This window comes from Acytostelium subglobosum (assembly GCF_000787575.1).
Source record: "Acytostelium subglobosum LB1 DNA, scaffold: scaffold14, whole genome shotgun sequence".
Lineage (NCBI taxonomy): Eukaryota > Evosea > Eumycetozoa > Acytosteliales > Acytosteliaceae > Acytostelium > Acytostelium subglobosum.
The window spans coordinates 81887-98165 of NW_012236519.1; the positions used below are offsets into that span (position 1 = coordinate 81887).

A 16279-nucleotide genomic window follows, 5' to 3' on the forward strand; every position below is an offset into this window, starting at 1 on the left:
CAAACATAACTCTTTGACAAACATAAAACCAACAGATGAAGTACTTGTCTGCTTACCTTTTGTGCGTTCTCGGTGGTAACGCCACCCCATCTGCCTCTGATGTCACCAAGGTTCTCGCCTCCGTCGGTGCCGTCACTGATGCCGCCCGTGTTGAGGCCGTCGTTGCCCAGCTCGCTGGTAAGGACATCAACGCCGTGATTGCCGCCGGAAGAGGCAAGATCGGATCTGCCCCAGCCGCCGCTGCCGCTGCTGCCCCAGTTGCCGCCGCCGCCGCCGCTGCCCCAGCTGCTGCTGCTGCTGCTCCAAAGAAGGAGGAGAAGAAGGAGGAGTCTGATGACGATATGGGAATGGGTCTCTTCGACTAAGCGTATTAATCTCCTGCATTCCAGTGCCAGAGACATACAATAATAAAGGCGATAGTTTCGTAACCAAACATTGTAATCATCTCATCATTTGTTGTTGTGTTAACCTTTGGATAATGGATAATGGATAAACAGTTTGGAAGGCATGGTAATGAATAGTTTATTATTGAATAGAGTGTTAGGAAGGAACACTTGTGTAGGAAGAGGAATGAGTTGTGGTTGGAAGATGACCTTATTGGAACCATTAAGTTGCAATCGATATTGTATGATGTTGTTGGATTGATTGAGTGGATGATTGATTGGGAGTGAATGGCATGGTGTCGCATGACTTGAGAGAATGGATTGATTGAGTTGGGGAGGAGGTACATGTAATTACAATACAATGGAACTATTCCATTTTGGAATGTTGTCAGTTGTGTCGGACGTAGGATGAATTATGATTGATTGATTGATGGTTTGTGTGTGTGTGATTGATTGTTGGTATGATTGAGCGTATGATTAGAAGTGAGTCTTGAGCAACTGTGTGACGATGGAGTGTCTAACAGTATCAAAGACGACGGATATATTCTGAGTGTCAGTTGCTGTGGTCACATGTGCTACAACGGTCTTGCCTACTGGTACTGGACGTAGGAATTGGTTGCGGATGAATTCCAGACTGTGCTCATAGTTGAGGCCACCAGTGTACTCGGGGAAGTAGTTGGACAGTGGCTCCTTGGTGATCTTCTCACGGAAGATATCATTCTTGTTGAGGAACAGGATGAAGGACGTGTTGACAAAGTACTTGTTGTTGACAATCTCGGTCCACAGCTTGACGCTGTCGTGCATTCTGTTGGTAGCGCCATCCTCTATTAGGTTCATATTGTAGTCTCCAAGGGCCACGCAGTATATTATAGTCTTGACGTCCTCAAAGTAGTGGATCCATTTCTTTCGCTCGTTCTTCTGACCGCCCACATCCAGCAAACGGAACCTGACACTGTCCACACTAAAGACAGTCTCCTTCATTCCAGTAGTTCTCTGGCGGCACTTCAAAATATCCTCTTGTGTTGGAACATATAGTTCTCCAGCTATTCTCTGTACATTATCCAGTGCACTATTTAGTTGGAATAATAGATTGGATGAATATAAGAGTTAATAAATATTAATATTTTTTTGGATCACGTGACTGATTTGGATTGTCACGTGATTGGTCACATGACCGCTTTCCATATAAAATTAATATGGCTATAGGATAATTGTACTTACAATGAAGCTACCTCTGGTAAGTTGAACTCATGTCTATAATTGTTGAAAGCATCTCTAACTGATGAATCAAGCCATAAACTGGTAATATCATTACACATATTCTCAGTTAATGGCAGTTCATATGGATTACAGTTGGAATAGAAGTTGGCCTTGTCCTAAAGAATGAGTTCATTAATGAATGAAGATTATTGATTAGTATGTGGACAGTCCAATTCAAGTCTTGGATACTTGTACATACTGTTAGATCAGAGGAAACTCGAAGTTGGTAGTTCTCTAGATTGCGTAGTAATAGTTGGAGACATTGTAGGACGTTTGATTGCATGATGTCTTTGAAGGTTCTCAGCTCCTCGTCATCAAAGCCTTTGGTATGAATGAATCGCATTTGTTTGGCAATAGTTGACTTTCCAGAATCACCAGCACCAAGTATCAACAACTTGATCTCTCTATCTTGATTCCTACGGTCCACCGCAATCTCCTTGTCAATCAGCTGACTGGATTTGCTCATAGTACTACCATTACAGCCCATCTTTTAATGTATTGTTATATATATTTGACTAAGTATGGATATAATTGTTAATTAATTATTTGATTGATTGATCGATTAAAGTTAATGTTGGAGAAACAGTGAATATTGTGAATCAATAATTTAACTTAACAACAATAATGTATGTTTGGAAGATATAATAGTGCACTTAAGCTATTATTGATGGATGTGGAAGAAACAAAATATCTCCGCATCCATGAGTTGGAGACGGAGGTGATCACTCACTCCACACTCCATGAAACGAAACGAATAAAGTCATCCATCTCGAGAAAAACTATCAAACCCTACAAAAAAATATCTAATATCTAGTATGATTTCGAAGTGTGTGGACGGACCAGGCTAGGGTCGCGGGTCCCGTGATCCATCAATATCGCGTTATGAAGAGAGGGGGGTAAATAATAGATGGTACATACCATCTATTCTAGATGGTTGATGGTTGGTTTGTAGTTGGTGTTGGTGCCAACAGGTCTGCAGGTGGTCGGGAGCATAAGCAACGACATCACATGCGGGCCACATTAACTGTATCTCTCTTGACCTACCCTTGGCACCACCTTGCGACTATCATTCTACACCTCCCGATGTGGACAGTCGGCTCGCAAATCATAATCGATGACACTCTGTGACCCCCCCTCCCCATTTATAGTGTTGACATAGGGTTACCCTACTTTGACAATAAATGATTGATGGACTGATTGTTGGATAGATTTGGGTTTGGTTGGGCTTGGGGTTGGGCTATGGTGTGTGGGTGATTCATTGATTGATTGTTTGATTGATTGTGTGTATTTGTTTACCTTTTGTTTAAGTCTATTTCTTGAGTATAAGATTTATGTAATATATTTGTAAGATTGATTACTTTGTGGAAGATGTGGAGAAGAGTTCAAATCAACAACAGCTTGATATTGAGATATGTTGACGTTAGAAGTAAAGATCGTTTGTGTTGTTGTTGCTATCTAATAATAATAATGTAAACTTGCTATGAGGTGATATTGATTACACCAAATAATATTAATATGGTGTTTGGATGTTAACATGAACCACCTCATTATTAACAACAACTTTCACATCCCTCAATCAGTCATGTTCAGACAGTCCAATCATTCATCCTAGAAGAAGGAGCAGGAGGTAATCAATGTCAACAAACAGCATCAAGAAGAAGAAGTAAGGTTAAACCAGATGGATGTTGGGCATACCCTCTTATTACCTCCTGTTGCCTCCCATTGGCCTAAAGAGTGGACCTCCACTCCTGTCTTTCCATCAATCCGTTCTCTCTGTTCCGTGCACCCAAGATTGTCTTGAATGAATGATTGCGTAAACACAAGTTAGGGTACAGTAGTGGGGCATTTTTGCCAAATAATATCCTAGGCCATGGCACCCCCTCGTCTCTGGCGACCTATGCCAGTTCGATTACCAAGATCACGCGTGGGATCCGTGCTTATTCATGAGAACTTGTGGGAATCAGCAATTTGCACAAATATCTTCATCACTCCACGTGCCCGCTCAAACCCACCCTTCCACTCGGTTTGGTAGCTTTGCGCGCATCCTGCAAAGGGGCGATTTGTGAGTGAACAGGCTAGAGGTAGGTGTGTGCCCTCACCTTAAGGTGAAGTCAAGTATCTTCGCTTGCTTTAGTGTGTGTGTCGGTCCGAGTAGAAGAATGAACGAGTCCACTTTGAGGTGAAGGTGCAAATATTGATCCATCATTGGATCACATCTAATGTGATCGACCCATGGGCATTTGTTGGGGTCCACCTGGACAAGTGATTGTCCCTGGGGTACTTCGTCAAGATGGCACGAACCAAGCTAAAGATGGACGTGAGTTCAATGTTGGGCAACAAGAATCAAGTAGGTTCATGGTTCCCAACGCACCACCAATCATTGGGTGCGTAGTAGTAGTGCTCGCGCCATCTTATCGAATGAAATAATGAATGAATGATTGAATGAATTATGCTTTATGAGTTCTGAAGCAGACCTATCAAGTGTTGTATAAGTTGTGCCAAGTCGTATTTACAATCAGGTCGATGTACTTGAGTGTGTATAGAAGTGAGTTGATCGCTGCCAATGGCCTGACCTTGCCTTTGTACACTGATCAGTCTGATGGCGCCAGTTGGATGCAGTGGATAGTCGTTGTCAAACTTGATTGTGCAGACGTGGCCAGTGCTCAGTGATACTTCGATTGTGAGTGATGACGGCACACCGGCCATCCGTCTGATCTGGTAGTGTTGTGAGACTTCCTTGATCTCTCGTTCGCGCTTGTAATGATTGGTCAGTGCAAATGTCATCTCTTCGACCAACGACGCCATCTCGCGCGCCTCTGACATGTCCTGTGCAAGGTGTTCCAGCTGGACTGGAGCCGGATTGATTTGGATGCTCGTGATGGACTTGCGTGCGGGGTCCAGTCTCAGAGACACGGCGTGTGTGACATTGGCCACGCTCAGGTCGAATGTCACCTCGTTGGCAGTCATGTCCCTCAGACGTACGGCCTGCAACTTCTCCACCATCCTGATATAAGGTTGATACCACTCAATTGATGATGCCAGCTTGTCATTGATCGAGATGACCTCTCCATTCTTTCGCTCCAACTCCTGTATCGACTGTTCAATCTCAAACATCTTGGCAAGTTGTTCATTGGCATCCGATACCAAATGTTGTAAGTTCTCTCTTTCCTTTTGAAGCTTGCCATCGGCTAAGGGTAGGGTACGGGGAGGGTACGGGGATGGTTAGAGTGGGATTATTCCAATATTGATTGAATGAATGAATGGATTGGTTACCTTCAGCGACCAAATTAATGAATAGAACAACTTCAGTCATTAACTTGTTTGTTGTATCTTTGAGCTCTTTGAACTCCTTCTTGCCCTTGGCTATTGACGACTCGAGCTGTGTGACAGCCTGTTGTGATGGCGATGTGAGTTGTTGGGAGTCCAATGCCATGATTGATTGAATGAACTGCTGTTTACTACCAGTCTCTATATAATTGAACTTTAATTGAACAAAGCATTCCTGTATATTTGCCAAGTCTCTCTCTACATTTGACAACTTCTTCTTATCAATATCATTCAAATAATTAAATAGATTCTTGTGTACATCATTTATAATACTATTATTATTAAGTGTTAGTTAACATTATATGTTCATTCATACAATCATTCAATCATTATAATGACTTACGTTTGGTACTTTGTAATATCGAATGGAAGTGATATTGTTGATGATGTTGTTGATTCAATCATCATAGTTGATGAATCATTCATTTGTGTTGAGGTATTATTAATATCAATCATTGTTTGTTTGAATGTCTGTTTGTTTGTTATATGTTATATATTATTGTACAAGTATATGATTGATTGAATGAATGAATGAAGTATCTCTTTGTTCTCAATAACTTCAATTTGGCGCGAAGTTTGAATCAAATCAAATTTACGAAGTTCGTTGTAGTGAAGTTCATTCCAAAATAAAATTAAATGGAGAAGTGCGATGTTCACAAAGTTGATGATCAACACACCAAACTTAATCAATCACACATTCATTCATTCAAACAAATACTCAATATACTAATAATAATAATATAATATATATACATTATGTCAATAAATCAATCAAAGCATTTCAGATACCCAGTGTTTGGACAGGTCGACTACTTCAGCAGACAGCAACCATCCTATCACGCTGAGCCAGTGCACAGCCCAGAGGATGCCAAGAAGAAGACACAGTATGTTAAGTTAATATTTGATTTATTGATTGATTGAACGAACGATTTATTAATATATATTAATATATATAATATAGGGACCCAATCGTTACAGGTACATCAGTGATCGCTATTAAATATAATGGTGGAGTTGTTATGGGTACCGATACACTTTGCTCCTATGGCTCTCTGGCTAGATTCAACAATATACCTAGAATGAGGAAGTTTGGCTCCAATGTAATCGTTGGCTTTGGTGGCGAATACAGTGACTTCCAATCATTGTCTCAAACACTCGATGACTTGGTGTACGTATCATCACTTTGATTGATTGATTGATTGATCAAACATGTCTGATTGAATGATTGAATGACACTAACTATTACATTATATTCAATTAGTATTGAGGACTCTTGTATAGATGATGGATCAAAGCTTAGCCCAAGCGAGGTCTACAGCTACTTGGCACGTGTTATGTATAATAGAAGAAACAATGGCGATCCATTGTGGAACAACCTCATCATCATTGGACACAACAACAACAAGAGCTTCTTGGGCAAGGTCGATCTCGTCGGTACTTCCTTTGTCGATGACTTCATTTGCACCGGTTACGGACAACACATGGCACTGCCACTGCTCCGCAAGGCCTACAGAGAGGACCTCACCCTCGACGACGCCATGAAGTTGATCCAAGACTGTCTGCGTGTTCTCTTCTACCGTGATGCCAGATCATCAAAGAGAGTATGTTTGGTCGCTGACAGACTTTTCTGCCTCAGGCATGCCACTAACACATCGTCCTCATTATATCTAGATCCAACTCTCTATTGCCAACGCCACTGGTTTGGAGATTACAGAGCCAATCGAGTTGGATACATTCAACTGGGGCATTGGAGAGCCTGCTGTCAAGTCGTTCAGCGACATTTAAATGTTGTCGACAAGACGCCCGCGTTAGGGAGGGGAGGGCACTCACTCAGCCGACCCTGACCCTTACCTTCCCCATCCCATCCCACACCATCCTCTATCCTTCTCTCTGTCATCCTTCCCCTCCTCAAAGTATTAATAAACAAAGGCAATGCCAACCAATGGCATGAGGCTAAAATGTACATCTTGGCGCTGACGACTATACAATACTAGTCGTCAACTGCTGCGTCCGCAATAGTCGTTGAGGCGGATGCCTCGCCAGCGACTGCGGTCGGTTTGTAGTTTATTCGGATAAAGTCTCGAGAACGAAGGTCAGCCTGGCGCACTGGCTCGGGGATGCGATTGGTAGTGGTGCACGCTGCCACCACCTTCAGACAGCTGTCCAGCGAGAGACGATGTCCAATCGAGACAAAGATTGCGTTTGTACTGTTGCTGTGACTGATGACGGCTGCTCCCCATACCTTGCCACTGTCGCCACGCAACAAAAGATGATCGCCGCCTTGCTTGCAGGTGGCGGCCACGTCGGCCTTGACCTGCTTGGTGAGCATGCCATCGACACAGAAGAACGTCTTGCCAATGCCGATCGTGGGCAGGTCGGTCAGCACGCCCAGCTGGCAGGCCAGACCAAAGGCGCGGGGATGCAACAAACCATTGCCATCGACCAGAATCACTTGAGGGAAGATTTCCGGGCGCTCAGTGCGCACCTTCTCGATCAAATGGATCAGTGATGGACACTCCCTAAACGCCAGGAAACCGGGAATATACGGCAGGTCCAGTTTAACAAACATCATCTCCTCGTGAATCACCTTCAATCCTGGCAATTCCAATATCACAATGGATGCACAAGCATCCTCTACATTGTCCTTTACAAAGCTAATATCTACACCTGCCACATATCTCAATGGACGTTGTTGTTGTGTGGTGGTGGTTGTCTCTGTTGTCGATTGTGTTGTGGATGTTGAAGTCGTTGTTGTGGCTGTAGATGTTGTTATAGTTGAGTTGGCGTCTGAATCTGGTTGTGTTTGAGGCAACTCAGATGTACCTGGTATAATAAAGTCGACTCTGTCTGTTTCACAATGTCTCTGCTTCAGTTCATTCTGTATTCTATATTCATTGTATAAAGTGCGTTAGGTTTGATTGATCATCCATGGGCCTCGTCTGATTGAGTTGATTGATTGATCGATCAATAATACCTTTTCCATTCCTCTTCGATTTCCTTGTGATCATGATTGTTGTTGTCCATTATTTCTGTATGTATTGTTATTGTTATTACTACAGATAGAGATAGAGATAGAGATAATAGAACGTCAAAGTCATTCAAACAACCCCCACCCAACATTGTCTCTTTAACAAGAATCTAGATAAATTCTAAATTGGACTTGAAGGGAAGTTTACAAGAATGAAAGTGTGATGTGTCACAACATTGTTGTTCAATCATTATCTCTATCTTTATCTGTATCTATATCTATCTGTATCAGTGGATGTTACAACAACAACAACTTCATATTGTTGTACATAAGGTGTTTCAACATAATGAACTATGTGAACGAATATTCAAACATGTCAATATGATCAATCGATATTTGATTGATAAGGCAATAGTGATCAGTTTGCCAAGTGGTGTTGACACTGTCTACAAGTCACAGATCAAAGGTAGACAACTACTGGACAATGGCAGTCTAATACAAATGCTTAAATATCATGCCACTCAATACTTTGTACAAACATTCAATCAAACAGTCGGACAACTCGGACAGCAAGGCGACTTGTACCCACCCAACGAAACATTGTTATCGTCGGCAATCAAGTATAACAACACAGTGGCATTCAATCTATTGGTGAGCAATACGAACATGGCTTCATTCAATGAAGCCTCGACCATCTTGGCACTCCGCTCATGCAACCTTGATATCCTCCAGGGCTACATCGCGATGAATGGCAATGGTTACTTGACCGCCGAATTCAAAGACCTGTGTCCGGCACTAGGCAGGGATTCACTCTCGTTCATTGAGCTGGCATTGCAGCACTTTGACATTGAGGGCGAGGCAGTGCTCGTGCTCAACAAGCCTGGCATCCGCCTGGAAGTTGTGCGCTTGCTCCACCAGTACAACATACTCAATCAATCTGGTTGCCTGCTCACAGTCCTAAATAACGCGGCAAACAACAACATGATCGACTGCGTGAGGTACATGATGGACAGCCTCCCAGCTGCCATGACGATGGCGAACAATATCCCCAAGAACTTACTCAAGATAAGTATCGAGGGCGGTTTCTCCGATATGTTTGAATATCTCACTGCGCTGCCAGGTATGAGCAATGTATTTGATGATCATCACTGGGGCAGTCCCGTATTCTCAAGATCAATAGCCAATGGCCACGTAGACTTTGTCGAGCGCATCAAGCAATTATTCGTCCCTGGCCTAAGCACACCTTATTACATACAGAGATACACCAGTTATATTGATGAGGCATTGAATATTAGGAGGCAACAGAATCTTGGCACAAGGGTAGACGATCCAATGTACATTGCATTGGCCAATGAAGATGTCGACAAGGTTCGCCAGATCCTTGATGGCCATGGTCAAAAAAAAGTCAAGGTATATCTTCGGCTAGAGACACATCCCAAGTTGTCCCTGCGCATGGTGGAGCTCCTCGTTGGTCACGAATCATGCTCCTTGCAAATCACTGAGCAGGACATATCAAACATGATTCATGGTATCAATCGGCCTGGCAATGCCATCACAGAGGAGGCCGTCAAACTGATCATACAATCATGTAACATCAAATCATCACACTATCACAATATTATGATGAGGCAAGCGACACGCGTGTCCTTGTCGCTCCTGGAGTTCCTACACAGTACTCTTGGATGCTCATACACTCCAAGCATTCTGGTCGAGGCCATTCGCTATGGTCAAGCCGACATTATGGAACATCTCTATCAATTGCATCAAACCTGGATTGTTGATTCTCAAGATTCAATCGATGAGCTCATCACCAAAGGATCACTCCAGGCAATCAAGGTTCTGTTCAAATACAGAGAGTTGAGTGCTGAAGACGTGCCTAACACCCTCATCAAAGCAATCGATAACCCATCATCAGATGTATTCGAGTTCATCATTGACAACATCGAGCAACGACTGCGCTACGACTACACCACTGCTTCCGACTTGTTACAATCAATGGTCAACCGAGCATGTGAGATGGACAGACATCTGATATTGATGTCACTTCATCGACGCATCAACCGCGCCTTGCCCATGCCTTTCCTCAGCATCCTGGAGAATGCCTCCCAGGCTAATGCATATCATTCACTCGAGTACATCTTTGTGACAAACCCATCCGCATCTACCTTTGCCAACATGACCAAACTGAACAGTCATCGCACGATCACTGCAATTCTACACGTTGCCTATGACCAAGGACATACCCGCATCATTTTAATGCTTGACAAACTCCTCAAAGACATTGCCGCCAACAAGAAGAGGTATGTACACATGTGGGGCCATCCCATCATTGACTAACGAAGCACACTATTCAATCAATCAATCTATCAATCAAGGAAACAAGATGTGTTGAATGATGAGACCGACTGCAATATGATTGAGTGCGCAGTGCCCGCTGCTCAATCACAGCGCATGGACACAGCTTTCCACACGTTGTTTAGAGACAAACGATTATGCATGATGATAATGGGCTACATGGGCAAGATTTATCGGACTTTGTTTGGTGGTGTCAAGCCAATCAAAGGACATGAGCTTCAGGCTAGTGATGAGCTCATGGACTATATTTGGAATGGCGCCTCATCATGGTTCATCGACGCCTATAACACTGTCGCGAGCACATATCCACCCAACAAAAAGATGATCGAAGTGGCTATGTGCCAATCGGACACCAACGCACTCGAGCGCCTCCTTGCCAACCCCAACATGACGTTGGATGACCATCCCGACTCACACAACACTCCTCGATATCTGGCACTCAACCTGTCTAGGACGACCAAGTCATGCGAGTCACTCGCCGAGTTGTTGACAATCTATATGGACATCACTTGTCGTGCACACCTGGACATCAGTGGAAGAACTATGTTGTTTATACAGCGACCTGCATTCATTCGTGCACTACTCAAGGTTGGAGCCACAATCGAACGACCAGACGACGATAAAAACAGTCTGCAACATATGATGGACTCGTGGCTAATTGATCCGTGGGGTCTGGAGATGATCCAATTGCTAAACGACAACTCTTTGCTCTCACCCTATCATCTGAGAGAGCTGCTAACCATTGCAGTGAGACACAGTGCCACGCCAATAGTCAAGTATCTACTCGACATTGGTATCGTCAACAGAGAAGAAGAAGAAGAAGAATCTGATGTAGAACAATCACAACCAATCATTGTATCCGCGGCAGAGTCCGGGGATATGGATATTTTAGACCTTGTGCTCACAGTGACACCTCACAAACAAATTCCTCGTCGTGACTGGGAGGATGCATTTTGCAAGGCAGCAAGCGGCGGTCATACATCAGTGGCCATCAAGATTTATGATCTCATAAACTTACAACTCCCAGGATTCGCACGTCCACTCAAAGCCCTCAGCATGGCCCTCGCGGCTGGCCACCTCGACATTGTCAACTTCATCATCGATGCACCTCTTCCCATCATGGACGACGATGATGATGATGATGGATTCAACGAAGATGGAGAAGACAAATATTTGATCGTTGACATCCATCATAGTATCCTCTCTCAAAGACTCATTCGGAAACTACTTTCAATCCCCAGCTTAACTTGCAGGTTCGACAAGGTTATGGCACGAGCCATATTGAAAGGCGATCGAGAACTCATCAATATGTTGGAGCTCAACGAACAAAAGAAGTTCCAGACTGACTACAGAGTGGCAATGGGCACAGCGGCAATAGTTGGCGACGACACCACAGTCAAGATGATCATTGAGAAGAGACGTAGATGGTCACCACTCGGTCGTCTAAGGGACAAGGATCACGACCCTGACGATGACACTGGCAGTGTGTTGGATTCTAGTGGCGACAACGAGGACGATGACGACAACAATGACGATGACGAAGATGAGAAACCAATATGGAATTACATTCAACCATCAGTCGGACACCTGTTGATCAAGGAGAGTCCCATCACCAATTCCGACTACGAGGTGTGTGAAGTGATTGACTCATTTGACAAGCCAAACAGCAAGATGACCGAGGAGCTTGCATTGGAGTTCATCAAATCCTTTCTTGATAACACGCCTGGCAGTCACATTGACTTTACCCAGGTCCTGGGTAAAGCTGCCACCAAGTCATTGGCATTCATCAAACCACTCCACGAGTACTTGCTTGGGAAGACCAATAATGGAAGCCTCTATTCCTATCAGTCCAAACTATTCAAATTGATAATTGAGCAGTGTTCAGCACGTGGCGACATAGCTGCCATCGAGTATCTATTGGGTGCACAAATGGATGCTCTCATACTCAGGAAGAACTTGCAGTTGGTAGTGGACAGTGCATGTAACTGTGACCAAGTCGATTTACTCAAGTTTGTTCACACTCGATGGGCCTTGTCCAATGCTCCACAACATGGACAACAACATGGGCAACTAGTACCATCACTCAAGAGCTTGTATTCGGCGGCAGACATCAACAAGTACAATGTTCTGTCCTATCTCATTGGGGATACACAATCACCTGGTCCACTCTTAACATCAATGGAGCCACTACATCTCACAAGAGCACTAAAGTTGATAAGACAACAAGCTTATGACACTGGATGCATGAGGATCATAAGGATGTGCAATAAAGTACTCTAATCGAGATAATTTAAATATTAAATATATTGTATTATTATTATTATTATTATGTTCATTCTCGAGGGACCTCACGGATCTCATTGAGCTCCCTATGCTGTGACATCTCAACAGCTTCAAACAATGCCTGTTGATTGATTGTGTGAGTGAGTGTTAGTTATCATGGCATGTGTGATCAAAGTGATTGAGTGACCTGGAAACATACCTTTATGTTGCCCTTTCCAAATCCAAGTGCATTCTCTCTCGATATGACTTCAAAGAAAAAGGTTGGTGTATCACATATAGGCTTAGTGAATATCTAGTTAAGTATGATGATGGTGAGGTTAGTATGGCAACACACATAATGATCATGATCCATCCACATCTACATACTTGTAAAATATAACTCTCTTTGGCATCAGGGGCACTGGAATTCTCTGAATCCAGCAACACCTTGTGTGTCTTAAGATCATCGATCACAGTCATGTCCATGTGTGACAGGACCTTCTTCAACTCCTCACGCTTGGAAAGATTGTTGTAATAGTAGTCTGGTGCCTCGATGAACTCCATCAAGTTATGTCTGGCGTAGTCGACCGCCTTAAATATATCATTGGTGAGGAATGCCAAATGTTGTATGCCAGAGCCTCCATTGAACTTGACAAACTACATGATTGATTGATTGATTGATTGATTGATTTAGTGTGAGCCAGTGTCCACACTATGTTCCTTGAATGAATGCTACTACTTACCTGCTCCACTTGACCCTTGCCACCTACTGCTGCCTCACTGATCACCCACATGATGGAGGGCAATGTGAAGGTGACCATGCTGGCGGGTTGATTGGAAATGACAGCCATGCGAAGTCCAATGTCCTCTCCAACAGAGACGTTGAAGTAGTTCTCTGACTCGATCAACTTTTGGTCGTCATTGTCACGCGGTACATCTCCATCCTTTATGATCTCCATGAGTTTGAAACCAAGACATTGATTGTACCATTTGATGCACTCCATAAGTTGTCCATTCTTGACACATGTGGCCACGTGATCCAGTGACAGCGTCGTTGGCGCCGAGGGCATTTGGGTCTTGGAGAATGTGTTTGGCATTGTGCGAGACAGTTCCACAAAGTCGGGGAACAGCATCAAAGGGTTGTGAATCTGATGCTGGGTCAGTTGAAGTGTGCGCCTGATGAACACATGGTCCACGTCAAAGAATGGTGATGTGATGGTCGCTGTGCGTATCGATTGGAATGGGCTGCATGGTTGTTGGACCGGCTTTGCGCCACCGGCAACAGCACGATCAAAGCAGAGGTCCACGTCTGTGCAGTTGAATGCGATGCTCTTGATAAAGTCACCATTGTGTGCTTGGCGCATGTTGTGGAACTCTGTGTCGAGCTCACTGGTCGCAGCGGTAACAATGAAGCATGTTGACTCCAAGTGAGCGCCATCGATGATCTTGAAGTAGGCCAGTTGGGGTGAGTTGACCAACAAGAACTGGACACGCTTCTCAGTGCGTCTGATGGCGACCGGATGGTAGTTCAGTGGTTGCAAGAAGCACTTTATGAAGGACTTGGCATTGCCAACCCAGAACTCAATATAATCAATTGTCTTTATGTATATATCATCAGTAAATGGTTCCATTTTTGTTTGATGTGATGATGATGTTGATGTGATTGAGTGATTGAGTGATTGAGTGATGATGATGATGAGTTAAGATGACCAAGTTAAAATGTCGTCTAATGTGAAAGAAGAAGATTGATTGTGATTGGTTGGAATGATTGAGTGATCAAATGATTGAATGAATGAATGAACTTGAGGGTACTTCTATGTTCTTGATGTTACACGATGCATCCGTCATGGACGATGACGAGAGATCCGTCTTGATGATGTTGACGAGATGGGATGTTGGGTTACAACGTTGTACCTGTCGCGCGCCTAGTGTATGTGTGTGTTGTTGGTGTTGGTGCGATTGAATGAATGAACGAAACAATCAATTATATTTGTTGTTTATATGTTTATATATATAAATGATATGATTGATAGTGGCGTTTGTGGTGAAGTATATATTTGTTAACCTTCTATTCGACAATGAATGAATGAAGATGTGTGTGTGTTCTTCGCGAGTTTATGATGGATCTGTTCGGGTTATGTTGGTGTCGTTGACATGTGGGGTGTGTGAATAAGTGTGTGTTTTGAAGGTTGTGATCGAAAATCATGATCATTCCTGGGAGTGTTGTGGACAACAAATGATGATTTTCCAAATCAAAACACACACTTATCATTCATTCATTCACACCAAGAGAGAGATAGAGATATAGAATAAGGTTCAAGGTGTATTTGTGTGTAATGTTTGGTATATAATTTATCATTCAACTTACAAGTATGTCTGACATTAATATTTATACTTTGGATTGCGAAGGGTAATAAATATTTGTAATTTGGACTAAATAATTCCACTGACTGGCGGACTGTTTAAATAGGGCTCAATGGGTGTCGTATGGCACAGTCGTACTGGTATCCTTCCGTCACCCAATCGACCTGTGTCTGTCTGTGTCTGTGTCTGTCATTCATACCAACAACAACAATAACAATAGCGAATCTTGTAAATCTGTCGGTTGACCGGTCAATCGTCATCCGTGGAATATATATTCACAGATCTACGTATTTTAAAATGATTGTTGATCGTGAGTGTGTAAGTGAATGAGGTGAATGAAGTGAATTAGTGGAAGAGAGGGGAGTGAACAATGTGCGAATGAGGGAGTTCACTGGTGACTGGCGATACTCAAGTAGGTGAGTGAGTGCTTGTAGCACTCTTGGAAGGGGCGTGAGCCATATTGTATATTGAATGATAGAGGTGAGTGGGAGAATGTACAAGTGAGTGTAGTCACTATTGGTGGATCATTGACATAAGGACTAGTACCATTTGAATCTGGTCTGAAACCAAATACAAACAAACTACTTCCTTGTATCACTGTAAAATGGTCATGATGAATGAATGAATGAATGAAACCAACAGTATACTGTTAAGATAAATCTATGTAAATTAAGGAAATTAACTAAATATGAACGTGGATCAGAAGACGGTGAATATTGAAGGTTGAAGTGAACTCCGTCTATCCATCCAAACATTCATTCAGTGCAATTTGTAAGATTCCACTTTACTGAAAGTTAAATCACCTATTCAAACTTTGGATTGTTAAGTCTAGCTGGCTAGACGATATATCATTTTGATTAATTCACTATTAATAATTCCTTTTGTTTGTTTAATAGAGTTGGATAGAGATATTTGAGTTTCGAAACTCAAACAAATTTATGGGTTTCCCAAACAACCAACAAACCAAACCATGAATAATAAAAAAAGAATAAACTCTTTTTTTCAAGCCGACATCCTACTCCATGTCAAAGTTGTCACAATTGGGAACATTCATTCATTCAATCCCATTGCAATATAATAACTTCTCGTTCACTTATTCATACATACATTCATTCATTCGTTTTAATATATATGTATACTTACTTTTACATATATAAACAATAATAATAATAGCTCATTGACTACCAAAGCGACAGTTGACAGATAGACGCGTCAAACAAGCAGAAGTAAGGTAGACATCATTGAGTGTGACACGAGTCACAATTGATAGATACTTAGTTATAAAGATAATAAGATAGATATATAGTTAGATACACACACACACGCACACACACACACACATATATACACAGATATCATA

General features: G+C 42.7%; 7 protein-coding genes across 7 annotated transcripts; 3 read left to right on the forward strand and 4 right to left on the reverse strand.

Annotated features, from left to right (window-relative positions):
* Nucleotides 1-35: 35 nt before the first annotated feature.
* Nucleotides 36-365, forward strand: SAMD00019534_070390 (hypothetical protein; the record flags this gene model as incomplete). The annotated part of the gene is made up of 1 exon (XM_012897446.1): nt 36-365. The coding sequence occupies one exon, from the start codon at nt 36-38 to the stop codon at nt 363-365; it is 330 nt and encodes a 109-aa protein (XP_012752900.1).
* Nucleotides 366-860: 495 nt separating this feature from the next.
* On the reverse strand, nt 861-2130 carry SAMD00019534_070400 (hypothetical protein; the record flags this gene model as incomplete). The annotated part of the gene is made up of 3 exons (XM_012897447.1): nt 861-1452; nt 1605-1759; nt 1843-2130. The coding sequence occupies 3 exons, from the start codon at nt 2128-2130 to the stop codon at nt 861-863; spliced, it is 1035 nt and encodes a 344-aa protein (XP_012752901.1).
* A 1967-nt stretch (nt 2131-4097) lies between these two features.
* Nucleotides 4098-5076, reverse strand: SAMD00019534_070410 (hypothetical protein; the record flags this gene model as incomplete). The annotated part of the gene is made up of 2 exons (XM_012897448.1): nt 4098-4831; nt 4917-5076. The coding sequence occupies 2 exons, from the start codon at nt 5074-5076 to the stop codon at nt 4098-4100; spliced, it is 894 nt and encodes a 297-aa protein (XP_012752902.1).
* Nucleotides 5077-5726: 650 nt separating this feature from the next.
* Nucleotides 5727-6755, forward strand: SAMD00019534_070420 (hypothetical protein; the record flags this gene model as incomplete). Its single annotated transcript, XM_012897449.1, has 4 exons — nt 5727-5854; nt 5932-6138; nt 6232-6571; nt 6642-6755. The coding sequence occupies 4 exons, from the start codon at nt 5727-5729 to the stop codon at nt 6753-6755; spliced, it is 789 nt and encodes a 262-aa protein (XP_012752903.1).
* Nucleotides 6756-6960: 205 nt separating this feature from the next.
* Nucleotides 6961-7994, reverse strand: SAMD00019534_070430 (hypothetical protein; the record flags this gene model as incomplete). The annotated part of the gene is made up of 2 exons (XM_012897450.1): nt 6961-7855; nt 7945-7994. The coding sequence occupies 2 exons, from the start codon at nt 7992-7994 to the stop codon at nt 6961-6963; spliced, it is 945 nt and encodes a 314-aa protein (XP_012752904.1).
* Nucleotides 7995-8319: 325 nt separating this feature from the next.
* SAMD00019534_070440 (hypothetical protein) lies at nt 8320-12573 on the forward strand (the record flags this gene model as incomplete). Its single annotated transcript, XM_012897451.1, has 2 exons — nt 8320-10238; nt 10314-12573. 2 exons carry the CDS (start codon nt 8320-8322, stop codon nt 12571-12573), a joined length of 4179 nt encoding a protein of 1392 aa, XP_012752905.1.
* Nucleotides 12574-12625: 52 nt separating this feature from the next.
* SAMD00019534_070450 (hypothetical protein) lies at nt 12626-14186 on the reverse strand (the record flags this gene model as incomplete). The annotated part of the gene is made up of 4 exons (XM_012897452.1): nt 12626-12697; nt 12776-12868; nt 12943-13212; nt 13299-14186. The coding sequence occupies 4 exons, from the start codon at nt 14184-14186 to the stop codon at nt 12626-12628; spliced, it is 1323 nt and encodes a 440-aa protein (XP_012752906.1).
* Between the last annotated feature and the right edge of the window lie 2093 nt (nt 14187-16279).